Raw genomic sequence first — 27,891 nt, forward strand, 5'->3', positions numbered from 1 at the left:
AGGCTGTGTTTGTGCACGTTGATGATGGTGTGGCCGTTGCTGGTTTGCTGACTGATGATGACATAATATCGAAAGTGCTTGAAGAGGATCAGAAACACTGTTCCGATGATGACATTCAAGATGAGCCGACGCGACATCGCACCATGCAGCAGGCCGCCGAAGCTCTTGCTGTCCTCGCGGAGTTCGGCATCAGTTCTCACGACAGAAAGCGTGCACCACCACCACCACATAGAGTTGAAGAAGATCGTTCCAACACTAATTCTGATGACGAGGCAGACTAAGTTGACGCAGCTTTTCATGAAATAAAGGTTTGTCTGTGCCAAGTACATTTTACTTTTGTTTTGATGGTTCATTCGACAATCCCGAATTCAGTTAACTCGGACATTTTCAGCGATCCCATGAGATCCAGGTTAACATGCTTTTACTGTACTAGGTGGTTTGCCTGGTATACGCCACCATCCCAGTTGTGATTGGTAAGGAGTGTATTGATAAATTCAAAACAACTGACTATCACGTTTACACAAGACGACATGTTTCGTTCATAGCAACAAAACACTGCCTAAGGGTGATGATGATATACATTAGGTAAATAAAGGGTTCATTAAATTGGCTGGTTTCATAATTTTATTTTTTCCAGAATCCAAGATATCTTGTTTTTTTTTTGTAAAAAAAAAAAAGACTACTAGAGTGCAATGTTGCTTTGGTGCAGACTTTCTACTTACGGGTGCACACAACGGAGGTTTGCATAATCTTACATGTTACAATTAGATTAAATACCAAGTGTGAGACAGTGGTATACAGTAAAACCTCACTAATTCGAACTCGGTTAAAATCCCGCTTAATTCGAAGGATTACTGCGGTTCCGTATTTTTCAATGTAAGTTTGAGTGAATAATTTGAAGCGGCGGCCGACACCAGTCTGGTTAATTGGAAAACTTTGAGTGCCATGTGCCAGTTCCAGATCCCTATTTCGCCGCGAATCCGCAGAACGGCGACTATTAATAGCCACAAAGCAATGTAACGTATCGATACTAACGAGTGGCAGCTAAAGCACCCTAGCCTCGCTACTTCCAGCGCAAGAAAAAAAAAAGAAAAATGGTCTGGTGGTCAACCGAAACGTGCGCCTGTGGAAAACGAGCTGTGCTCCACTACAACTTAGCAGTGACACGCGGGCAGCTTATTGCTTGTTTCTGGCAACGTCAGCGGGTCAGAAAGAATGGGTCAAACCCATTCTTTCTGGGATTGCAAAAAAATTAATAAAGGACAGTTTACCGAAAATCACAATGTATGCGAACCTCCGATTGCCTGTTGCTGCAGCGATTCGCGTCTTTGCACTGCTGGCGGAGTTCGTGCCAGCAACACCTGCTTCGAAAACTAAGTTCGAAAGTGTCAAAGATCATTTTTCCCAGCCAGAACACATCGTGAGCTTCGCCATACTGGCATTAAATTCATAATTATAATAGAAAGAGTGTGCGAATGGTTGCATCATGACGTGCTGACAGAGCAAGGAGCAGGCGACATGCTGGCCGCATGTCACTACTGTATTGCAGTGAAGATGTCTTGTTTTCTGCAGGGGCACACTTTGTTGATCACAACCGCGTTTTTTTTTTTTTTTTTTTTCGGCGGCACCAGCGAAGTTCACTGTTCTTTCATGTTCGCAGAAAAATAAAGACAAGGTATTGCTGGGCCCAGTGACTTCAAGTTAAGGAGGTCTTACTGTATTTAGTTGTGTTCGCTTGATCGATTTCACCAGTTCTCACTAATCTTCATCGAACGAACACAATTTTGCTGTATTTAAAGCAGAGCACACAATAGGGTTAATTGGTGGCTCATGATCTTGTGTTAATAGCGCAGACTGAAACAGAAGTAACGAGAAACACATAGACAAGTGCGGCCTATTTCTTTTTTGCTGACCCTGCTTTGCTCTGTGCTGTAGGAACAAGATCATGTATTTTAGGTGAAACCATACGATGTCAAGGTGGAGAAACGACAAAAAGAAAGCATTCATCTCTATCCCTTTACTGTCTTCTTCTTTTAGGACTGTACGCTTGATTCACGTATACTGTATTTATTTGAATATTGGTCGACCTTTTTTTTTTTTCCGAAAATCTTGTTCATAATCAGCTACCGACCGATATTCGTGACCCAAGAATCTCGACCTATACTCAGGATCAAACCAACCGAAAACGCCGAGCTTATGGCATGCAACTGCCGCACCAGCTGTTTTTCCAGCGGTTCCTGCTGCATACGCATGTTACCGTATAGTGCGGAATATAGGTTGAGTTTTTTTCCAAAATATGTCACTAAAAAGTCACCCCTCCACCTATATACCGGCCCTTGGCATAAACCAAGTGATCGTCTGGCAACAGGAAGTGTCGCATGCTTTTTGGGCATCAGCATCGACATCGCCTCCTTGGGCCGAAAACCAAAGCATTCTCTGCTGACACCATTTTTCTTTTTTTGTTCATTCAAAATTCAGAGCGAGCGGCAACATTGCTCTGCGTCCAGCTATCAATGCCGGGACGTTGCGTCAGTTCACCGCGGCGTTTAAAAGGTATTGAATTCGCGGAAGCAAATGGCAACACGGCAACACAGAGGCAGTTTGGAATGTCCGAGAAAAGTGTCAGGTACTGGCACAACCAAAAATACAAACTGTCGGCATGTAACGCGAGAAAGACGTCGTTTCGCGGTCGCCGAGCTGTGCACTTGCAAGTCAAGGACAAAGTCGCGGATTTCGTCTGCAAGTACCGTGCCAGATCCCTGCCAGTGAATACGGAGCTCATTTGCACAAAAGCAGTCGAGCTTGCTCGTGAAGCCAGGCTGTCGAGGAAATATTTCAAGGGGTTGATTTATTTGGTTCGTCGCTTCATGCGACGCAAAAAATTTGCCCTTTGACGGCGCACGTCAATATGCCAGAACCTGCTGGAGGTGTACGAGGACAAATTGATAGAGTTTCAACTCTACATGAACAGCCTACGGCAGCAACATGGCTACATGCTAGGCCAGATCGGCAAAGCCAACGCAACGCCGGTGTGGTTCGACATGTTGTCCTCCACGACTCTTTGTGAACGCGGGGCAAAAGTGGTTAAGCTTTTGTCGACCGGAAGCGAGAATTCGCGCTTCACCGTTATGCTTTCCTGCACGGCCGACGGCAGAAGGTTGCCCCCCTTCATCATTTTCAAGCGGAAGACCATGCCGAAGGAAGCCTTCTCGCGGGATGTCATCGTTCGTGTGAACGACAAGGCGTACATGGACGAGGCCCTAATGCGCGAGTGGACCTGCACAGTGTAGAACCGGCAGTCCAGAGCCCTCCTGCAGCACCGAATCATGCTCGTGTTGGATGCATTTCGCGGGCATTTGACGGCATCAGTGAAGGAGAGCCTACGCGACAAAAAGATGGATCTTCTCATCATTCCAAGAAGGATGACGTCAACACTCCAACCGCTGGATTTTGTCCTTAAACCTTTCAAAGATCATGTGCGTGCGTTGTACACAGAATGAATGGCTGGCGACAACCCGCGGACCCCGACAGCCCGGATGCGCAGGCCACCTCTCGCGGCAGTTTGTGGTTAGGTCTCCGAAGCATGGAGGTCTCTGCCTGAAGAGATGGTGGCGCGCGCATTTAGGAAGTGCTGCATCAGCAACGCTCTCGATGGCACTGAGGATGACATGCTATGGGAGGCAGCTGGTGAAAAGCAGTCGTCGTCGGAGGAGAGCTCCGACAGCTCGAAGGACTAAATAAAGTGAATCAGTGACCAATTCTGCGTTTTCTTTTTCTTTCGCTGGTCTAGGTAAGGGGGTCAACTTATATTTCGCCCCGAACTGTATGCCGAATTATACGGTATATACCATAAAATATGAAATAAAGGCCCCCTCCTCCTTTCTGACTACCTAAGCGAGTGAGAAAAAAGTTATTCATGCAATAGCCGTGTACCACCACCGCGAAATGCAGCCACTCCGCCATGTTTGCGATGGAATCCATGATTTTCCTATGTATTGGCCAAAGTCCCTAGCCCACTAGCTGCGCTTCTGGTACTGCCTTCCAACGCGCAGCCACACTACTCGCATGAGGACCCGCTGCCTCACACTTTGTTCATTGTACGATTGGCGAACGAGGTCACGGTTCGCATTTGCTTTAGGTGCTGTACCGTTTTCCCTACCGTGCTGCAGAAAATAGGTTCTTTCTTCTAACCACCACCACCATTTAGTTGTGCGCGGTTGAAACCATGTCACGTCGGCATAACAACGCAGGTGACCTCAAGTGCGAAGTGATTCTTTTATTGCAATAGCAATTATATGGACCCTCTCAGCTGGATTTCGCCGCTGGCGTCGGCGTCATGCACTGTGTATGTATAAGTATCTATATATATGAAAACGCAAGAAAGAAAAAAATCCAGAAAAAGACTCCAGCACGCGGAATCGAACGTGGGACCTTCGCATCATGAATTTGGGGCGTTAACCACTGAGAGCTACTGAGAGGTACCTCCTTCAACGTTCAAATGGCAAGCTATTTATATCTACTACTTACCGCTGTTGGCGGGCATCTCGGAGATGGGGAGAGGAAACTATCCTGTCTTTAGCATTATCAGCAAGATGACGCAATGAGCGCGCGGTGGCTCTCATATCTCACGCGTACTTTGGCCCGTGAGAGGAGGGGAGTGGACGATCTCTCGCACACCCTTATCTCCCAGCGGGGAGGATCATACGTCTTGGCTGGCGTTGGGCTTTCACTGGAACGATTCTGTTGTAGTTACGGGGCGCACAAAGGTCACTGCAAATGTTGCACAGCCTCTGTTTGCGAAAAGAGCATGCTTTTTAGACACAGCGAAGTAACAACTGAGAGGCTTATTCGCGTTCAACTGTACCTGTGAGCTCGTTTCATGTGTCATTTGTGAGTGAGAAACGCGGGGCACGTTTCAATCTGCTTGCCATTCTGCGCGTGACCTTACAATTCCTTGCTATCATGTCTATTGCTACGCCTTTCTGACAAAGCTGTGACTTTTTTTTACCAAGAACTCGAGCAACTGTGCTGCGCAGCGTGAGTTCTGTGTAAATGAGACCATGAGGGGGTTGGCAAAAGCAGCAGGAGAGTCTGTTTGCGTGCAAATGTCGGCATTGTGCCTTTTGCGCACCAGCAATCAGCAGCAGGGGCAGCATGGACGATGTCATTTGGAAGGTTGCGGATGCTTGCAAATAATTCGATAAGAACATCATCTTGCACACCTAAGAAGATGACGACCCCTGCAGCTATTAGGGCGCTAAGTTGTGTACATAAAGGTGTGCTACGTTTCAATTTGTCTGTTTCTAAACTTTTAAAAAAAAACATTGGTCGACCTATATTGAAATTTTTTTTTTCTCTCATAGAACACTATAAGTAGGGGCCGACCTATACTTGTGCCCGACCTATTTTTGACTAAAAACGGTAGGTGCGTTTGTCTGTAGCTCGTGGGTTTGTCTTTTCTTGAAATTTAGTCAGCTACCTTTAATGATGCGCGGTTATCCTTCGCACTACTTGCCCTGCCCACATCCTCAACCCCTGTTCATTCCCTTATCCCCTCTGCTCCCTTCCTGCCTCCTAAGGTGACACTTATCATTTTACTTTTCATTGCTCGATAATCTGCTCTTAATTTAAGTTTGAAGAAAGTTAGTTGGACAGATAAGGATAAGTGGGACAAAATAGAACGCCCTATCCAGTCTCCTTTCTTTTTCATATGAGAAGCAGCTCTTTGACTAGCCTGTGTAACGCTGTCCCTTCGTCCACACCGCTCCCCTGACTGCAGGTGTTGGAGCGGTGCCAAGTAGCTCACGCACTCCAAGCAGTGCGTGGTGACGTCTCTCTGCCTTGCCTGCCACTCGCCCGTCATGTGTCAACTCTCTCCCACTTCACCCTCTCTACTGCTCGCAACGCTCGAGCTCACTCCTCACGTGGGTACCATTTCAACCCTCTGTCGGCGAGAAAAAGCCGCGATCCGGTCACCTCAAAAATCTCATTGCGCCAACAATGTGGACAACGTGCCACTGCTTGCCCCACGATCACACCAATAGGTGGGGCGCTGTCATGGCATGCTTACTGCTAGTGCGCATGTACCTTTCCCAGCTGTCGCCGGCAGCGCTGGAAGGGTTAGACGAGCCAATCCCATTCTCGAATGATGACATCAAAACCAACGAGGCGCGAGCCAGGGAAGCCGTACGCAAGCGCCGGCAGTAGAAGATCAGCGACCCCAACGAGGTGCGAGTCAAGAACACCAATCGCATCCGAGAATACAGACAGCAAGCGGGTAACACCAACGAGACCCGAACCAAAGAAGTCGAGCACAAGCGTCTTTAACGCGTCTCGCCTCTCGCATCTTTGCGTTTCAAACAAACGTTTACTCGAGTAAACGCTGCACTGAGTTTCACTTCAAACCGTTTTTCCTGCACCAGCATCAACACCCGTTTCAACCATGTCAACGCCGTGTGCACCAATGCTACTTCGCATCCCATCAGGGTTTTGTTCGGGGAGATAGTCCATAGTTTTTTTCGTTCATGTGGATTCCGCCCTTAATGTTTCTTCAGTATGAACCAACCAACCCAAGAACACATTATAGTGAGATTAAGAATTGCGGGTATACCGTATTTACTCGATTCTACCGCGCCCTCGATTGTAACGCGCACCCGGTTTCCACGACGAAAAAAAAAGACATCGATTGCAACGCGCACCCATTTTTCTCGTTGGCCTGCACGATCACACCACTCAGGAAAACGACTCCTTTTGTGACCGTCTTCCGTTTAAATATGAGGTACGGGTGAAGCTTGGGCCTATCTGACGTGCAACGGAGCATTGCCGTCACTCTAGTTTTACCGTGGCCCAATGTCAGCACGCGAACTTGCTTTGCCCCCTTCTTCTCGACGGTTGTGGTGCCAGGCATGCCGAAGTAAAGAGGCGTCTGATCGGCATTTCCGATTTGCCCAAGCAGGTAGCCGTTGTTGTGCCGCAAGTTTAGGATGAACCTCTAAAAACTGTGAAGCTTTTCTTTGTACTGCTCCGGCAACTTTTGGCATATGCTCGTTTGCCTTCAGAGGGAAAAGCCTTTCTTCTTCATGAAGTTAGTTAGCCAGCACCTGCTCGCTTTAAACTGGCTCCGCATTAGCCCTTTTTCTAAGGCTAACTGCATAGCCTGCACTTGGAGCAGTTCTGTCGTCACGGGCCGCTCACTGCTCAATCATATACTTGCGGAGCAGCTCTTCAATTTGCGGAAACCGACCCTGCTATGGTCCACTTAAGCCTTTTTGGAATGCTTGCTGTCGACAATATTCTGCTTTTGTTTCCGCCAGTCCCGCACGCACGTTTCGGGAACTCCGAACGACGTGATGCGGCCCAATTTCCATTCGTTTCGGCACACGCGATGACATTTCTTTTAAAAGCGGCACCGTGGTGCACTCGTCCAGTTTTCGGAGTCGGCCCTTCCATGCCGTCGATGCTAATGCACTACAAGATGACGAACTCCTCAGCACACGTACGAAGTGCCGCACATGGGAAACACATAGGCAGAAATGGCCGACGCGCCATGCTGACGCACGTAGGGGGTGGCCATTTTGGAAATGCCAATGGCAATAGAATGACTGTATTCATTTTTTTTTTCATACTCAATTCTAACGCGCACGCGATTTATGAACTCGCTTAACCGGAAAAAAGGTGCGCGTTAGATTCGAGTAATTACAGTAATGTGGCAGAAGCAAACACAGGACTGAATTGATTGGCGGAGCGTGAGAGAAGCCTTTGCCCTGCCATGGTAGCAGTCGGGCTGAAGGTGATGGTGATAGACCCTTACTTGTCCAGCTCCTGCTCGTTCAGGGGTGACACTGCCACGGGAGGCTTCCGTGATTCCTTCTTCTTGAGCTCTTCAAACACGTGCAATGCCAGTGTGCAGCCCTCCGCAGCAGCTGGTGGACAGAACGGAAGGACACACAATTTGTAGAATAACACCGTTGTGTACTACTTCATGTTTAGGTGAAAATAGGTTGATGATGATGAGTGCTTTTTAACGGCGCAAGGGCCAATCGATGGCCAAAGAGCGTCATTTCAAAAGTCTAGAGATATGAACAATGATAAGATGCATGGCTGTAAAGGGGCCTTAAAATTCCTCGTGCTAACGCGGGTTAAAACATGGAAGTAATAAAAGCATGGCAGTGGTGTGAAATATGTGCTGTGAAAATTAATGGCAAAATATCATGATATTAATATCATGGAGGAGATGTAGTCACCGCAGCCACGACCACGGTCGTGCTACGGATGACCTCGAAATATCGGGTGAAAGCTATGCACATCTTTTAAAAACGTGAGAAGTGTATGCAGTTTAAAAAACGGATCCCTACCGATGAGCATCCCAGGGAGTAGTGGGAGCTGCTGTCGGTAGGGCAGTAAAAAATGCTTTTTCCTTAGAGCATCAAGCTCATTGCACTGGGCGAGAATGTGGAGAACCGCAAGTGGTTCTCCACATCTCTCACAATACGGTGGATCGCCTGTAGACAAAAAATATGAATGTATAGAGTATGTATGTCCTGTTCTAAGCCTTGTTAGTGTTACTTCTGTGTGTCGTGATTTTGATAGTGGCGGCCAATAACCTAGTTGCGGCTTAATAGCATAGAGTTTATTGTCTGTGTGTTTATCCCACGTGCTCTGCCAATACCGCCTGAGCTTTCGTTTTAGAAAAGGTTTTAGGTCAAGTGCAGCGATTGGTATTGATGCATCGGGAGTGGTGTCGTTGGCAGAAGCGGCCAGCTTGTCGGCCAATACGTTGCCTAGTATCTCACGGTGCCCTGGAACCCAGCAGACAACGATGTGCTGTTTTGATGTGTACAGTGTGCACAGAAGTGAGTAAAGTGACATCAGCATGGTGTTCTTGTGTTTTTTAGGAGTTTTCAGGGCTTTGACCACGCTTAGGGAATCTGTGTATATTACAGCCTTTTGTAATTTTATCTGTTTGATGTGTTTTACGACCACCAGTATTGCGTAAGCTTCTCCTGTGAAAATGCTTGCATCAGGATGAAGAACGCCGGCCTCGGAAAAGGATTGGCCTACCGCTGCATATGACACAGAAGTGTTTGACTTTGACGCGTCGGTAAAGAACTCAGGACATGCGTATTTACGTTGTAGTTCTAGAAAGTATGTATGTATGTGTGCAAGTGGTGCGTGCTTTGTGACTTCAACAAAAGAGACATCACGGTCTATAAGCTGCCACTGCCACGGTGGCAGATATGTTGCAGGAGCCATCAAACGGTGTTCCAGAAGAGGCACACCTGTTTCTTCGGCCAGGCCTCTTACACGGAGCGCGTAGGGCTGCCTAAACGAAGGACGGTTCTCGAGCAAGCCAGAACAAGACAAATTATTATTTGTAAAATTAGAAGGGTGTTTCTTGTCTGCCTTCACCTTCAAAAAATACAAAAAGGACAGGAAACATCTTTGTAGGTGGAGCGACTATTCATACGAGTCCACATACAGGCTCTCCACAGGGCTAGTTCGGAAAGCACCCGTAGAGAGGCGAATGCCTGATGGTGGACAGGGTCGAGAATCTTCAAAGCTGATGGTGTTGCCGACTGATAGATTGTAGCACCGTAACCTAGGCGTGTGCGTACGAGGCTTTCATATAAATTCATTAGACATTTCGTGTCACTACCCCATGTAGTGCGTGACAACACTTTGAAAATGTTCATTGTTTTTAAGCGCCTGTCCATTAAATACTTTATGTGTGTGATGAAGGTTAGTTTAGTGTTTATTATGAGACCAAAAAACATGTGCTCGGTCTTCCCTGACAGAGGTTGACCATGCAGGTCAATGTTGGGGTCAAGATGGAGGCCCCTCTTTCGGCTGAACAAGACACAAGGGCTCTTTTGCACGTTGAATATAAAACCATTCTCATTTGCCCATTGAGATACCTTGTTCAACTCTGGTTGAACTTGACGTTGGCACATTGAGATGTTGCACGATTTGTAACCAATCTGCACATCATCAACATATATGCAGTATAGAATATTACGTGGGAGAGACAGGTGCAAGGAATTCATTTTAACTATGAAAAGTGTGCAGCTCAATGCACCTCCTTGTGGCACTCCTGTTTCTTGGACAAATACTCAAGATAGGACAGTGCCAACGCGCACACAGAATGTACGGTTGGACAGATAGCTTTCGATAATTGTCAGCATTCTACCCCGCACACCTAAATGTGACAGGTCTCGCAATATGCCAAAGCGCCATGTAGTGTCATATGCCTTTTCCATATCGAGGAACATAGAAAGAAAAAACTGCTTATGAACAAAATCGTCGCGAATTCGTGCCTCGATACGGACAAAATGGTCGGTGGTGGACCGAGCCTCTTGAAACCCACACTGGTATGGGTCAAGTAGGCCCTTAATTTCAAGGAAGTGCATCAGGCGCCTGTTAATCATTTTTTCAAAGACCTTGCAAAGACAGCTAGTTAACGCTATTAGCCTGTAGCTGGAAACTGAGGCCGGGTCCTTGCCTTGTTTTAAAATTGGGATAACGATAGCTTCCTTCCAGGCTGAGGGTAGCTCGCCAGAAGACCATATCGCATTGTACAGAGGGAGGAGAGCTTTCTGGGTTTCAGTGGGCAGGTGTTTTAACATTTCATATGCCACACGGTCTGTGCCTGGGGTAGATTGATTGCAGCAAGTAAGTGAGGCTTGCAGTTCAACCAAACAGAAATATTCATTGTATGTCTCATGCGTTGTGGGTTTGTGCTCTAATCTCTGTTTTTCTATTCTGGTTTTGTATCGTTGGAACGCTTTACTATAGTGTGATAAGCTGGAGACCTGCTGGAAGTGCGCCCCAAGAGTGCTTGCCTGGTCTTCCAAGCTCTTCCTTTGGGTGTTCACTAGAGGAAGTGTGTGTACTTGTTGTCCTGCTACCTTACTAACCATGTTACAGACTCTTGCCTCATCTGTGTATGAATTAATGCCTGATAAGAATTTATGCCAACTTTCTCTTCTCGCCTGTCGGCACACCCTCCTTTCTTGCAACTTGATCTTCTTAAAGCTTATAAGATTCTCGGCTGTAGGCGAGTCTCTAAGCAACTTCCAAGCCTTATTTTGTTCTTTGCGTGCATTACGGCACTCATTAATCCACCATGGGACTCACCGTTTGCCTGATGGTCCACATGTTTGTGGTGTACATTTCGTTGCAGCATCAATCAAAAATGTTGTCAGGTAGCTCACAGCAGCTTCTACGCTTAACCCCTCCACGTCAGTCCAAGTTAGGAGAGTCATTTTTTGATACTGTTCCCAATCCACTTTATCGGTGAGCCATTTGGGAACCTGTGCAGGACATATATTTGTTATTGATGTGCTGATAACGATAGGAAAATGGTCACTGCCGTATGGATTATTAATGACTTTCCATTTAAGTAGAGGCAGGAGTGATGGGGATGCTATGCTGAGGTCTATGGCTGAGTACGTATTATTAGCGATGTTGTAATATTTTGCCTTTTCTGATTCAGAAGGCACGCACCGGAAGAAAAAAAAAAAGTTAAATCAAGCGACCTCGCGCATCGCAGCGAAAGTCACCCCATAGGCTACTATGAGCATTAAAGTCTCCTAGGATGAGATACGGTTCTGGAAGTTCAGCTATCAGCGACTGAAACTCTTGTTTAGTCAGTTGATGGTGTAGTGGTATGTATATGCTGCAAATTGTTACCAATTTGTTGAAGATGACAGCTCGGACAGCTACTGCTTCCAGGGATGTCTGAAGGGGTAAAAGTGTACAGGCTGTTCCTTGGTTAACGATTATGGCAACACCACCGGATGAGGCGACAGCATCCTCTCGGTCTTTTCGAAAGATAACGTAATTTCGAAGAAAGTTAGTGTGTCTTGATTTTAAGTGTGTCTCTTGTACACACAGCACTTTTGGTGTATATTTGTGTAAAAGTTCTTGAATATCATCGAGGTTTTTCAGCAGTCCTCTGACCTTCCACTGTAATATTTGTGTCATTTTAATCTGTGTGGTGCTGTGTATACAAAGGTGTTGCCTTCTATACAGGGTCCTTAGGAGGCCCTGTAATTCGTAGTCTTTCTTTTTTAGTGCGCTCCAAAGAGCTATGCCTCTCCTTCGGCGTCTCGGGCGCCGGAGGAGTCGTACTTGTATCCATCGCCTCTTGTGAGGTGGTGGATGGTGTCTGCTCGGCAGGCACATTCACAGAACTTTCGGACCTAACTGCGCTTGCAGTGGTCGGAGGTCCGGCAGACTGGGGAGCCTGCTGGCCCTGTTTGTTCAGTGGAGGAGCAGTACTGGCTGCTCCAGCCGGGAGCGCTTGTGGCGCGCCCGCAGTCTCACTCTGTGCGACTTTTGTGGGCACGAAAAGATGCGGCGCGGCGCCCCGGCACGTCACATCGGCAAAGGAGGGACTGGACTGATGGATGGAGAACCGTTTACGCGCTTCTTGAAAGGACAGATTGAACTTCACTTTAATCTCAAAGATTTGTTTTTCTTTCTTCCAGATTGGGCACGACCTCGAGTAGGCAGCATGATCTCCATCACAGTTCGCACAACATGATGTGTTTGAATTACAGGTATCTGATGCGTGCTCGTTAGATGCACATTTTGCGCAAGTATTACGCCCTCTGCAACTTTGTGACCCATGTCCAAAGCGCTGGCACTTGAAACATCTACGAGGATTTGGCACGTAGGGCCTGACACGGAGCTTGCAGTAGCCAGTTTCAATTGAATAGGGTTAGTCACTGGTACCAAAGGTGATGATTACGTGTTTCGTGGGTGTTTCCTTTTTGTCTCGTCGTATAACTATTCTTTGGACTTTGACTCCATTCTGGTCTTGCCAGCCTTCAAATAATTCACTTTCGACAGTCCAAGCAGGTCGTCATCAGAGACCACGCCGCGCACTGTATTCATTGACCTGTGTGGGCCCACTGAAACTGAGACATTCCCAAACGCTACCAGTTTAGGTAAGTTGTCGTACTGGAGCTTGTCGCGGACCTCCAAAAGGAGGTTGCCGCTTCCCAACTTCATTACACGGTATCCTGGGCCGATTGCTTCGGCAAGTGTTTTCGAGACAAGAAAAGGTGAAATTGCTCGGACTGTTTTGTTCTCTTTTTGGCTATGGACGACATGAAACTTGGGAAAAGACTGCTTCAGTTTGGAAAAAAGAAACGGTTCTTCGGTGCACCACCTTTTGGGGTGGCGATCAGGGATAGGGGGGAAAAAGTTGGCCATACAGATTGTGTAAAGTTCAGCGGCGATGGTGGCCAACCACCATCAAGCCCAACAAAGGGACGCTACAAGGTTGAATCGTGAACACTTGGAGACGCCAGCCATGCATCGCCGCTATAACCGAATATAGCTACCCAAGGTTGGGTAACTACACAGGGTTAACCCTCGCCGCCAGAAAATTTGGAAGTAAACGGAAGAGAGAAGATGACAGGACAGATAAAAAGTGAGAGGTAAAGACGAAGATGTAGGTAGAGAGAGATAGGAAAAGGCGACTGCCGATTTCCCCTGGGTGGGTCAGCCCAGAGGTGCCGTCTACGTGAAGCCGGGGCCAAAGGGGTGTGTTGCCTCTGCCGGGGGGCCTTAAAGGTCCAATCACCCAGCGTCAGCTCAACCCCCAGAATCCCCTTTTCCCCGGACACGGCAAAGCAACGCACGGCTAGGCGTGGGAGGAAGTCAAAACTCCCCCGTTAGCTCGGGTTCGTGGTGTCGCTACACACCAAACGCCTACTTGCGCAGGCGCCCCTGCGGCGTAGGTGAAAATAGGCATGAAACACGTGCGACCAAAAGAAATTAACTGTATACATGCTTACAATACCAACTTATGTTTTGTACTTGGTAGACTTTCATACCCATATAAATATACATATATACTTTTTATTTTAACAAGAGAATACATATTATACTAGAAAAATAATGGCACAATTCAAACTGACAAATGAACATAAAACTCGAATATCTGATAAAAATTGATCGAAGAAATGAAAAAGCGTTCTCAAGTAACATGCCCCTCTTTAAGCAACGCTTCTTGGTATACATTTTAACATAGGGTAGACTGAGTGAGGAGGAGAGCAGTAAGGTAAGAAACATGAGTCACGTCTGACACCTTTCTAGTCTCGTTCTCCACAGCTGACTCAAAATCTCTGAATTTTCTGTACATTCTGTGTGGGTTATATGCAAAGAAATGCGGCATCATGACCGCATCTTGGTGCCCTCAAGTGCATGGTCTGCATGCTCGAAACACTGACAGCAGTCGGCACAAACAAACCAGGAGCTTTAATTTAAATAAACTGGAGCATTTATCTAAATGAGAAACTATAGTTGGAATTTAGTTTTATAGAAAATAAAAAACGTGGAATATATTTGTAGGAAGCAGATCATTTATTCAGGCAACACTGTAGAGAGCAGTTTCAGCTCAACTTTTAGAATACCATTGAGCTGTCATGTTTATAACTCTGAAACTGAGCACCGGAGTACAGTCCAACTCCGCAAATTTCGCCCACAACTAAAAATTCACGGTTCCCCGTCGGCAGTGCTTAGGAGTCAATTCATAAATATTGTCGCCACAAGGAATACTTATTCTTCTACCGTCCCGCTTTATCGAAATTTCACGATGAAATTCCAGGATCAGATATTTATTGCTATAGAGCAAACAGAGTCTTTAACGTTTTGGTGCCTTTTCAGAACTTCAAAATACGTCGAGGAGGTCTAAAACACGCGTTGGCACCACCAGAAACCGTCGTTGTTCAGCAAGCAAGGGCACCGCCATTGCTCTATAGCGATGGCAATGAGACTGCCCTGCTTTTGCCACTGGCTTCCTTTTGAGCCGCAGACGATCCGAAGCTGACGCTCAGTCGCTCAGTTCATGGTTTTTTCACATAGCTGTACGGAACGATGCCTTTTTTGATGCCAACGCGTATCAATTTGTCTGCGCTTGGCATTATGGTAACTAATCAAAGCAGCTGTTCGTCCGCAATATCAACAAAATCAGCTAGCCGCGAGTGATGAATAATAAGAATGGCATAGAATAAGGCGATACCCTGCCTCCATCTCGGCGTTGTCGGATACACTTTGACGCGAACTGTTGCTGGTGTCAACGTGTTAATGCAGCTGTTTTGTTCGTTCATGAAAGTGGTTGTAGGCCTTCTTTTAGTATGCTTTTCACCATGGCCTTGCTCTGCATAGGCGAGAATAGCGTCGCGACAATGCTAGGAAAGTATGGGAAGTAGTGGACACTTTCTAAATTTTGGGAATAAACGCTCCTTTGTTTCGCTAAATCAGCTTTATTTTTTCAATTTCACCACAACAAAATTTTTCCCGTGCCCCGTCAGTTTCGTTTTAGTGGGATTCGACTGTATATTGAATGTCTGCCAATCGAACCTGATGTTATAGCAACCCCAACTGATGCATTGTACATTCCTCGGATGTATGCGTAAGTTTTCAATAACGCGTACTCCTGAGAGGCCCTCACAAAGACTCCAGCAAATTGACATGGGCTGTAATATGATTTACCAATCCTGATGATCAGTAATATGCAGTTCACAGAACTGTGTTGTGTGCTTTTCGCAGAGAGTTGCAGTTTTGTAAACTGGCCACATGCATTTTTATATCTTACAAATGTTCACAAATTTCAGCAAGAACTTCATGGCCTCAAACCTTTGATCAAATAGCATTAACTTGCTTATTACCACAACAAAATCTCATTTCATTTGTGTCACGCAATCATTCCTTCATTTTACAAGCATTTTATCAGGCAGGTAGATTCCCATTACGTCTTTCTTAGGTTATCAAGTTCTCATGAGGTTCAGCTCTAGTATTACATCCAGGCAACAAACAGTGCTGCAACATTATCCTCAAGCACCTCCTATTGTAACCTATCTTATTCCCTTGAACTGCTCTTCATTTCTCACCTTCAGCATTGGCACAGGGGTCCACGTCTATAGCTGTGGCCCCAACGCTGCGCAGGCTTCGCACACCAGCTGTAAAACATAACAAATGACAGCTATAACAACTTGTTGCTAGTAGAGTAAAAAAGGCAGTGAGGTTGAATTAGTCATAAAAAGATGTGCAAGCACCTTCAACAGAAATTCACTGAGAAAACAAGTGCTATGAGCTTGTTTTTATACAGCAAAAAAAACTCAAGCTTTGTGGCAAAGACGGATCAATGAACGCGATAGCAACAAATTCGAAGGTCACGCGCAGGATGGCAAGCAGATCAAAACGTGCCCCGCATTTCTCATGAACAAATGACGCACGAAACGTACTCACAAGTACAGATGAATGCAAATAATCGTCTCTGTTGTTACTTTGCTGTGTCCGAAAAACGCGCCCTTTTTGCAAACGGAGACTGTGCAATTAGTGAAATTACCACGGTGCACCCAGTAACTGCAAGAGAATCGTTCTGGTGAGAATCCAAGGCGTACGATTGTCCCCACCTCGAGATAAGTGAGCGCACGCAAGAGCGCCACCTCTTTGCGGGGCAAATTACGCGTGGGTCGCCTTGTCGTGACGATCTGGCGACACGCGCTCATTGCGCCATCTCGTTGGTAATGCTGAAAACACAATAATAGTTCCGCCAAAATGCCCATCGCCAGCGGTAAGTGGTAAATATAAATAGCTTGCTGTTTCAACATTGAAGGAGGCGATCCTTCGTGGCTCAGTGACTAACGCCTCGCACTCATAATTCAGAAGTCGTAAGTTCGATTCCAGGCACCACAGTCTTTTTCTGGATTACTTCTATTTTTTGTGTTTTCACATATATAAATGCATACAGTCGAACACGGATATATCGAACCCACATATATCGAATTTTCGGGTATATCGAACACGTAAGTTATATCCTTGAAATTCCTTTGTAAAAGTATAGAAATTCGCACGTTTATATCAAACAACATTTTCACCCGCCTTCGCATACTATATACGTATACAGTGAATGATGGAGACGTCGACGCCGGCAGCAAAATCTAGTCGAGAGTGTCCATATATTTGCTATTGCAATAAAAAAGGACCTTTCAGAGCAAAATCTGTACAGGAATCGTGAACGAACACACATTTATTTCACTAACTACGGGCTGTACAACTGCCTCCGTGGACGCTCAATCTTGACATAAGATGCACAGTGACAATGACAAAACCAAAGATGGTGCTCATACAAGGCACAAACTTTGCAAAATATGGAACTGTGCGACTCGAAGTAGCGCACAATTCAATGATCCAGGCTTCTCATATGCTATTTCTCCCAGCTCAGGAAAGAAAACGTTTAAGTTCACCCTTGCACCCAAGCTTCTTCAGCTACTGTAAAAAAGATATGTTGTTCTGATTTGTTCATCAACTGTCATATGTTGACAAATCTATAAAAGATGCATTAGCAAACACTGTGAGCGATTTAACCACCTGACCAGGGCCATCAGCAGAAGCTTTAATTCAGTCCCTTAGTCTACATCTCTGGCAATGGTGAAGCATTGTAACGAAGCCAAGCCCCTCTATAAGAGACACACAATAGGGAGCATTTTTTGCCTTTTAATGAAGTGCCTCTTATAAGCAGGGCACCAGCTATGCATTCTCTTATCAACCCCCAATTCAACGCAGGCATACTGGTGCCTTTTATACTAACTTCTCTTTGACATCAGTGTCTCTTATAAATGGCTTCAATGGTATAATAAAAATTCAGACAATCACACAGAATTATATTAAAGTTAAAAATACATCTTGGTCCAAGGACACGAAGTTATAAAATGAAGTTACAAAAGTTATTTTTGACAGCCTGATCGGGATATTTTCTCCACATATTCCTTAACATGTGAAGGGTGGAATTATCTCTTTTAAAAGTTGGTATTACCTGTATAATTATTCCGATTTTATAGTAAGCAATTAGTATAGGCTGAGGATTCTAAGAATTCTCACATTACGTGTTTCCTTGTTCATTAAACATCTTATAAACACTTTATTGATAGTTATTTGCATTCTCCGGTTAATGCAGACCTATATGAGCTTTTAATGGCCCACAGTACCATACAAGTTTAGAGACAGAAAAAGCTTCTCTAAAAGAAAGTTACAATTTACACATTGTCATGGCAGAAAACGGAACCTGCACAACTTACTATAAAACCACAGTATAACTTCATTAGAACAGACCTCTATACTGAAGAGGATTTTGGTATGTATAACTGAACTACTGTTAAAACAGTCTTTAGTGTAAACACTGAATGAGTCTGTTATAACCGGAGAAAATTATGAGTCATATACAGATTTATTCTCAATGGGGCATAAAAAAGGTTTTTCTTTGAAAATCACATCTTCAATTTCTATAGCCCGTTTTCTCTGATTACAAAATATCTTCAGTGAAAACTACATATACATGCTGTAAAAAGATTTTCGCACCTTCCGAGCTGATAAAAATCATTGTAAAAAAGAAAAGAAAAAGTAGGCGTTTTCTTTTTTTAATTTATGGCTTCGCAACGGCACCTCCGTTTTGGGCTCATCTAAAAAGTACTTTGTAAACAGCATTCCGTGTTCAAAAAACAGCCGTATGAAATTTATTTCGAGACCTCCGATTGTCTGCTTCTGCCGCATTGCCCCAGTACACCTCGCTGGTCCGATGCTCGTTCCGGGATACACCTCCGGGATAGCTTAGTCTGCTTCTGTGCATCGCAAAGTAGCAGCTGTCTAAAATTGAGATACTTAGTGCAGCCATTACGTATTCACGGGTACAACATAATTCAGTACGATAATCCAATTACGCCTTAGTTAAGGCAGCTGTAAGCGGAAGTTTAATCGATTACGATCGCGCCCCGCACTCATCACGAACATCGCACAAGCGTGTTTTGAACCTACTGTCAGTATTGACTCGTTGGTGGTGTTGTGCCTCGCCTGAATCCCACAGGGTCTTTGTCCTTCAAATGGCGACGGATGCAGAAAATCGTGCAATACCACATCACCGGCTCCTTTCGTCACGAAGTTGTCATTGCCCAAGCCCTCCGCAGCAGCCGAGAGTACCATTCCGAAGCAGCGTCAACACAGCAGTCGCATGGCGAATTCTTCGGGGTCGTCGGTTCGCCTCGTCAAGAAACCCCAGGGACAGGTGCAACCGACGAATTGCCCCACAAGGGCTTTTTCCGTCTGTGCGCCTTCACATTCCATGGGGCCTTCACGTCTTCATATCTCGCACACCGTGGTCTGCCCAGCAGCGATGCCTCCCCGATGAGTAAATTCTGCGCGACGACTCCCCGTCATCGCACTGTGCTAGTTGTGTCGTGTATTGTGTGTATTTTTCCCTTACCATGCAACGAACTGAGCATGCCTATTTCCTCTTTCCTAGGTTGGGAAGGAGGCGGTGTTTGACTTTCCATTTTCGAGGGCAGAGATTAAGATGACGATCTCATTTGACCGTCCTGGCCTCAATTGTTTTTCCATGCAGGGAATCTTGGGAAGACCAGGGCATGAAACGCCAGCACAGAGATGCTCAGAGGTGCTTCTTTGACTCATGTAGTATGATCACGTAACTAGTACTTGTAAATGCCGTATTTACTGGCGCAATGAACCCACCTTATTTTTTTTATAGAAAAGTTGACGCCAATTTGGGGGGAGGGTTCATTACCCGGGAGAAAAAAAAATAACAGGAGTTATAACAGTGAAAACTTCGCTTGAAGGTTTTGTTTGTGTTGGCCTGTGAAATGCGCGACGGATATTTTTGGTAGCTTTTGTTTTCTCCAGTAACGAATGCACACGGATCGACGCAGAAGTGTTGTCGTTCAGGCGCTCGGTTCACATACTGCAGCGCATGCTCAACCAAGATTAAAACCAGACATGTACTTAGCATACCAGCCGAAGGCGCCCTGTGCAGCAGGTGTCCAATTAAGTTCTCTACGACAAACTCAACAATAAAAATGCAGCATCTAATGGCAGTGCACAAATGTCGCAGTGCGCACAAATGTAATGGCAGTGCACAAAAGTGAGAAGAGATAGAAGAACAGATAAGGGAGGAGGGGCCGATGGTATACGGTTTTGTAACAACACATCTTAGGGACATGGAACAACCTCCTAACAATCCGGACTACGCGTGGGAATATTGTAATAGAACAGAAGGCAGCAGAAAGGGGCTGGTATTGTGGCATTCATTCATAAAAGTACAGACTGGCAAAGGGTCAAGCAGGAGTGCAAGGAACATTTATGGCTAAAAGGGAAAGTGGCAGGGCAAACGACACTCCTTGGTTTCCTGTACTTGTGGACGGGAGCAAAGGCCAGAGAAAAACTAGGCAATGGTAGAGTGTATATCAAAGGACATGCGGGAGTTGGGAGGAGAGCGGGAGATAAATACACTAGGAGATATGAATGCACACATAGAAGATATAGATGGGTATACTGACCTGACAGGCAAAATGATCATGGATATGTGTGAAAGGCTTGATTTGATCATTTGCAACAGTACCGAGAAGTGTGAAGGGCAAATAACATGGGAGGTAGGAAGGCTGCAGTCAACGATAGATTACGCACTGATGTCACATAGTGTGTATGATAAGCTCAGGGGAATGCACATAGATGAAGGTGGCTCCAGAAGTCTGGGTAGTGATCACAAACGTATCAAGCTAAGTTTTGGAAGAGCAGTGAAAGCAGGAAGGAGACAAGATGAGCAACTACAGGAAAATATTTATTCAGAAAGGTAAATTGAAATAGCCACTAAACAAATTGAGAGAGAAATCACTAAGGATAATAAAACAGTGTGGACATACAGGAATCTAATTAGACTGTTTGAGCTAGAGCTTGCTAAGGCACGTGACAAGTCAAGTCACCCCGGAAAAGAAGACACAAACCCAAAAGTTGGTGGGATGAGGAAGTTAAGAGAGCCATAGCAAAACGACAGGAAGCCTCTAGGGAACACAGCATGCTAAGCAGCGGGGTGAACCGACAGATGATGTGGAAAGAAAATGGGCAACCTTTCTAAGCTGTAGAAGGGATGCATCCCTTCTGATCAATGAAAAGATTAGAAGGAAGGAAGCTCAGTGGCTGGCAGAAGTACATAAAAAAGATAGAAAGGCAGCTGTGAAATTTTGGAACCATCTAAACTCCCTAAGAAATGAGACGAGCCTAGAGCAGAACTTTATAACTACAGCCCAAGGTGCTAGGCTAGAAGGGGACGAAGCTATTGAATATATAAGAACAAGGGTGACAAAAAATTTCAACAAAGAAGTACTTTATGCACCACAATAGACAAAGACGAATCAAGTGGTGCAATGGCTCCATTTTCACAACAAGAGTGAGAAAGGGCTGAGAAAAGGGTTCCTAGCAGTACGGGGGCTTAGGCAGGGGTGCCCCCTGTCACCCTTATTATTCATGATGTACCTACAAGGATTAGAGGCAAAATTAGAGGGAAGTGGACTGGGCTTCAACCTCTCTTTAGTCAAACAAGGAAAACTTATTGATCAGGCACTACCAGCATTAATGTACGCAGATGATATAGTGCTAATGGCCAACAACAAGGACGATTTGCAGAGATTGATGGACATCTGCGGTAATGAGGGAGATAGGTTAGATTTTAGATTCAGTAGGGAAAAATCAGCAGTCATGATTTTCAATGACAACGAAGGTAGTGAGCTTAGAATACAGGAGGTCATGCTAGAGATAACAGATAAATACAAATATCTGGGCGTATGGATAAGCAATAGGGCCGAGTACGTAACGGAACACGAAATATACAAGACGGCTAAAGGTAACAGGAATGCAGCAGTGATAAAAAACAGGGCACTGTGGAATTACAATAGGTATGATGCGGTGAGAGAAATATGGAAAGGGGTCATGGTACCTGCTTCGACGTTCGGCAATGCGGTCTTGTGCATGAGATCAGAAGCAAGCAAGATTAGAAATTAAGCAACGTGGAATAGGTAGGTTTGCCTTAGGAGCTCACGGGAATACACCACATCAGGGAGTACAAGGTGATATGGGATGGACGTCATTTGAGGGCAGGGAAGCTAGCAGCAAGATAAAATTTGAGAAGAGATTGAGAGAAATGGGGGGAGGAGCGTTGGGCCAGGAAGGTATTCAGCTACTTGTACATGAAGAATGTCGATACAAAATGGAGAAAGCGAACCAGAAAATTTACTGGTAAATATTTAGAAAACAGCAGGGGGCCAAACCAAAAAGAATTATCAGTTGAGAAGAAGGTGAAGGAACCTGAGACCGATATGTGGAGAATTAGCATGATAAAGAAGTCCGCCCAGAGATTTATCGAACTTTTAAGCAGGAAATTGCCAAGGAAAGGATCTATGATAATACTCGGGGTAGTTCTCTACTGTTTGAGGCCAGGATGGGAGTATTGCGAACCAAGACATATCGGGCCAAATACGAAGGAGTAGACACGGTATGCAGTGCGTGTGGAGAGGAAGAGGAAACTGCCGAACACTTGATAATGTTCTGTAAAGGGCTTCACCCTATAGTTCAGGATGATGGCGCACAGTTTTTCAAAGCACTGGGGTTTAAGGCACGAGTGAAAATTAAACCCTTCAATGCAAAGCACATATCAATCCATCCATCCATCCATCGTGACTTTTAAATTTTGATTCGTGCTGCTCGCAACTGTTTAGCACGGTTGTGAAACTGTGTTATGACTTTTATTGCGGTGTTGTTTTATTATATATTGGCTTGGCTTTACGTTTTTTGATCGTCAATGGCACTGGCTTCCACCTAAAAATAAAATGAACAGATACATTTTTTTTTCTCAAGCAGCAAGGTGAAGGGTGGGTTCTTTATGCGAGTGGGTTCATTACGCGAGTAAAAACAGGAAATGTTCCTGTTACTAGCTCCGGCTGCTTTACTCGTCCTCCCATGAGAGGGGCATGGCCCCAGTCTAGACCACGCTATCCTAAGTCGCAACAGCGATGAATGGGATGCGATACAGCGATACCCGAGCCGCAACAATTATACAGGCGGCATGGGATACCCTAACTCTCATTTCACAACAGCGGGAAGGTTCTGCTCATCAGCGCTTCGGACCTTGTGACGAAGGTCACCGTGGGAGAAATCCTTGCACTGGCGATCGAGCATGTTGTACTTAAAACATTGGGCACCCAGCCATGCACCTCGCAGCTGTGCTTTTTGCAATCGTGGCTAGGCTTAACTACGCCCCGAACTAGGTGGGCAAGACGTCGCGCCAGTGGGTGTGCGAAAACGAAGAATCCGTAATGTGCTTTTTCGCAAGCAATGAATCACATCAGCCGCTGGCTCTTTAGTACCGGGAATGCGCATCTTGCGCATCGGTAGCGGACTACCACCAAGCTAGTCACGCACTGGTCGCTCGGAACAGGGGTGGCAACAGCCCGCAGTTTCATGGCAGTGCCCAACATGCAAAAGCAAGCAAGCTGCACGTTAATTTTTCGTTGCCATAGCTTTACCTAATTAATTATTAACACACTCGAGATAGGCAGCCTTCTTTCTTAAATCGGTACGCCGATATCCACAGCGATATTCCCATCCCAAAAGTATGCCATATTTGAAATCTAAAGTTATTGAATTTGGGATGTCCGTGGTAGAAAAGTATGCTGTAAGGGAGTCCTGACCACCTTATGACCTCACATTGTAGTCAATTATATCGGACTGTCAGTTCTACCAGAACCTGTAGTAAACGAAGCTCATTCAATAGAACAAATAAAGTAGGTTGGCATAAAGATGCTAATTGGTATGTAGCATCCAAGTGTGTGTTGTAAGCAGATCCATTGTAACGTGGTTATATTGTAATTACATATTTGAAATCAGCATAAAATGCTATACAGCTGAACCCCTTTATAAGAGGCATGCTTCAGGCAATTCTTGTCTCTTACATGAGACGTCTCTTATAAGCAGGGTACCTCGTATGCATTTTCTGATCAACCCATATTTTACTGTAGGCGCACTGGTGTCTCTTATACCCACTTGTCTCTTATATCAGTGTCTGTTACAAAGGGGTCCGACGGTATATACAGCAAAAATTTGCCCTATGCTACAAAATAACGCCACTTTTTTTTTTTTTTTCAAATCGCATCTCGCCTTTAAGATGTTTTGCACGGCGCCTATTTTCGCACTCTTCTAGAAGCATTGTGAACTCCCTGCTCAACACATTTCATGACGCAATAAGCATTCAATTGGAAATTTTTTACTGTTCACTGAAATATGAATGAAGGGATTTAGTGAAGAATGATGTGAAGTGGTTCACTCTAAGCAAAGGTCTGCGAGCTGACAGGAGTGTGTACAACAAAATGACATCTAATGGAGTAAAACGAACCCAACAAACATTTCAATGCACAGTTGAACGGGCCAAGTGTGACAGGAACGTAAGCCAACTGCCATACCGTGAGCTCATCTTGAAGGCAACTACGACATTGCCCGAAGAGTGTGTGTGGCCGACTGACACACATGCACTTTCAACAGTAGTTTTTCAGCAGTCCTCTGGTCATGCTATCTTTCCACTTGCTTATAAAGCCTCGGCAATGGTGCTATTACTGAAGTGTCCAAAAGATATAGTCATGAGTGTATGGTCGATAAAACCTGCAGTCACTCAGCCCACATGCATAGGTGCACTGCCATGCAGCCTATGATTTGCAGTTCGTTGATACATAATGCCATATTAACGCATACAGCCCATAACATACGATATGTGACAAAACGTCAATAGGCAGGTTTTAAAGGCTTACCCGCAACAGCAATTCGAACGCTCTCCGCAGCTTCATCGCACTCCTCAAGCTCCCGAACCTCGGCTTGCCGAGGACCCAGGTGCACAACAGAGGTGATTGAGTACTTCTGCACAGTCGATTCCACAATTTGATGAGCTATGTAGAAACCTTAGTAACGCGCACACAAAGTGTTACTAATGATAGCAGCAAACAGAGTCGCACATAATACAGCTTCAAGAAGTTTTTGAAGTTACTTCAGTTACAATATGAAAGCACTCCACTCTATGAGCCAGAGAACAAAAAGCTACAAAGCGAAAATTTTACACCTTTGTTATGATGCCAGTTGGTCTTGCATATATTGATAGTGCTTTACTAAACACTTACAGTTAGCCTAACCAGCAACATTGAAATGGTTTAGCATTTTCCAAAATGTACAGGAACACAGCATAAGAAAAATACTGATTTAGTGCAGATTAGTGCATTTTATGCCTTAGTATATCAATAGAAGTGCTGCTGAATACCAGATTTTACTCCTGTTCAATAGCTTGAACAAACGTACATGCGATTGTGGGACTCTTTTGTGCACGTGCGTTTGTCTCTAAACTCTTCCATCAACTGCTATGGAAAGTTGTCAATGAGTACAGTGTACCGAGGTGGGGAAGAAGTCACCTTTACTAAGAACAGCCCCTTGTTCATAAAAAAAAATTATTAGGAATGAGTTTGCACAGCCAAAGAGAAGATACTTCGGCATCTTTGGTGACGGTATCTCATGTCCCTTTAATTATCAAAAAGTAATAGGCACCTAAGTGACAAAATCATTGCCAATAAGCCTCGACCCATCAAAAACCATGTTTGAGCGACCCCCCACAACTGAATTGTTCCGCAGAAGACGTAATTGAAGCTCAGCCCTCAGTGGGTACTAAATAAAACAGGAATGTGGTGCTTTACGTATAGGGCTCAGACTCACAAGCTACCAGGTGCACACACAACAGAAAATCAATTTTGGGAGCCTGAAAGTAGCATACCTAGAGCCATGAAAAACATCACTTACAGTAGACTCTCATTAAACGGAACCTGAAGGGACCAGTGAAATGTGTTTCATCTAACAGGAGTTCCGTTTACTGACAGATGAACAGGGGCACACAATGCAAGAACAAAATCAATCTTGTCAGAAGCATTCGTTCCATTTAGGCAGCAATTCCGTTAAACAGATTTTCGTTTACTGAGAGTCTACTGTATTTAAATCCCTGTGTAAGCAGGCCACAAACTACAATGCAATGACGTTATTTATTGCTTTATTTATTTTTTTATTTTGACAGTACTAAATCGCAGTCTTGGATTGTCCACCCATTATAATCCCTTTGGGGTTGACAGTATGTATTGATAATTGATTTTTTTTTAATGTACCGCACTATAGAAAACCTTCTGTCATCCGACAGACCAAACAGCACGTTTTGCTTTCCTGAGAAGACACCACAGTCTGCTGTGACCAACGCAAGTTTCCTCTCTCAGTGACGCAAATGAACTCTTTGAATGAACTTTTGCTGTTCTAAAGAAGAACAAAACAGCATATGTTCCTGCAACCAAGCATAAACCTTTTAATGAGTCAGCACCTTTCTTAGTTCTTCCATCTTAACGATGGCAACCCTTATAAGTACTCTTGATTTCCAGAAGTGCTGATGTGATTGCGAGTCCATTGCTGCTCATGAAACAGTGCCACATCTATTGAAAAAGTGGTGACATGAAGCCTAAAAAATCCATGCCTCGGCACTACCTCTGCTTGTTTGTTTGTACTGGCGAACAATTGTTGGGGTTTAATGTGCGAAACTACGATATGCTTATGAGGAATGCCGTAGTAGAGGGCTCCAAATTCAACCATCAGGAGTTCTTCAACATGCACTGACATTGCACAGCACATGGACCTCCAGCATTTCACCTCCATCAAAACACAACAGCTGCAGGCGGGACGAAACGAGAAACCTTTGGGTCACCAGCCGAACATCGTAACTGCTACAGGACCGCAGCGGATATATCCTGGCAAATAGTACCAGAACCAAGTTGGCAAGACTGCGAGTTCAATGAAGCAGAAAAGATTTGTAGCGAAACTATGGTTATAATGGCGAGAACGTGTGAGATGTATAAAACTCGGCTGAGGACTCTTTGCGGTCACTTTTGGAGGCAATAGAGAAGTGGCGAGCAGATTAAGCTGTGTAACATATAAATAGGTGACTTTGTGTTTAAAGTTTATGTAGCTGAAACAAGTACAATTACAAATGAAACCAACATTAGTGTTTTGTCGAGACAGCACAGCAGATCAAACTGAATGTTTGAGATCACGGTAATATCACTTAAGCAAATCCTAAGGAAAGCACAAAGGTATAAGCACTTTCACGTAAGAACAGTGAATATCACTCCAACATAAACCCATACCTACAATGAAGACTTTAAATATTCTTATCTCATTAGAATGTCAAAATGCAGTATGAGCATTATGCAACTAAAGCCGTAACGGTCTACATTTCTGTGGATAAGGCCATGGTGTTCAATTCCTTAAACCATGCCCAATAACCACAGCAGAACAGAAAGGCGAAGAAATCTGAATATATTTAGAGAAATGTGTCAGCCCAGTTGTACTGCACAACTGAGATATGTGAAAAGTAAAGCGAGAAATTATGCTGCAATGAAAATAATAATAAACTTCACCTCGTCCAAGCCATAGAAAATTCTTGTTTCACCCTTCTTGAAAGAACCTTTAGTCCTGTAAATCAAGCGATTCAGAGTTCAAAAACTACATACTGATATTGTGCAAATGTGAATCATTCAAATAGTATTCACAACACAAAATCAAAGCACTGTCATTAACTTCATCACCGCTGCTGTGACAACGTATTATCAACTACACTGGTTAAAGAGAACCTGAAGGAACCAGGAGAATATCTTTCGTTTAACAGTAGTTTTGTTTGCTGGGAGACACGAAACCAATATTGTGAGAAACACTTGTTCCACCTAAGCAGGAGTTCCATTCAAGTGATTTCCTTTGACTAAAAGTACTCTAAGTGTACATTTTAAAAGTACCTGTGTGATGCGAATAAAAACTTGAGAGTATAAAAAATTGAATTATTCCAGGGCGCTAACAGACCACAATGTAACTTAATCAATCTGTGCCACATCCATGAGAAGAGCGAACATGGGAAATCACAAACCAGTTGTGCAAAATCAATAACTTGTAGTATTGCTTTTGAAAGATAAAGAAGGGCTAAGG

At 44.7% G+C, this 27,891-nt stretch overlaps 1 protein-coding gene across 1 annotated transcript in view; it reads right to left on the minus strand.

The window, feature by feature from the left end:
* LOC119167650 (cytosol aminopeptidase) overlaps positions 1 to 27,891 on the minus strand; it is a 98,082-nt gene that overhangs the window by 63,397 nt on the left and 6,794 nt on the right. The window contains exons 3-6 of the mRNA XM_075865963.1: positions 27,333 to 27,387; positions 24,651 to 24,756; positions 15,903 to 15,971; positions 7,811 to 7,922 (exon numbers count right to left, since the gene is read on the minus strand). Of these exons, the coding sequence (XP_075722078.1) occupies positions 7,811 to 7,922; positions 15,903 to 15,971; positions 24,651 to 24,756; positions 27,333 to 27,387 (342 nt within the window). The remainder of the gene's footprint in view (positions 1 to 7,810; positions 7,923 to 15,902; positions 15,972 to 24,650; positions 24,757 to 27,332; positions 27,388 to 27,891) is intronic.

Source organism: Rhipicephalus microplus, chromosome 6 (genome assembly GCF_043290135.1).
Source record: "Rhipicephalus microplus isolate Deutch F79 chromosome 6, USDA_Rmic, whole genome shotgun sequence".
Lineage (NCBI taxonomy): Eukaryota > Metazoa > Arthropoda > Arachnida > Ixodida > Ixodidae > Rhipicephalus > Rhipicephalus microplus.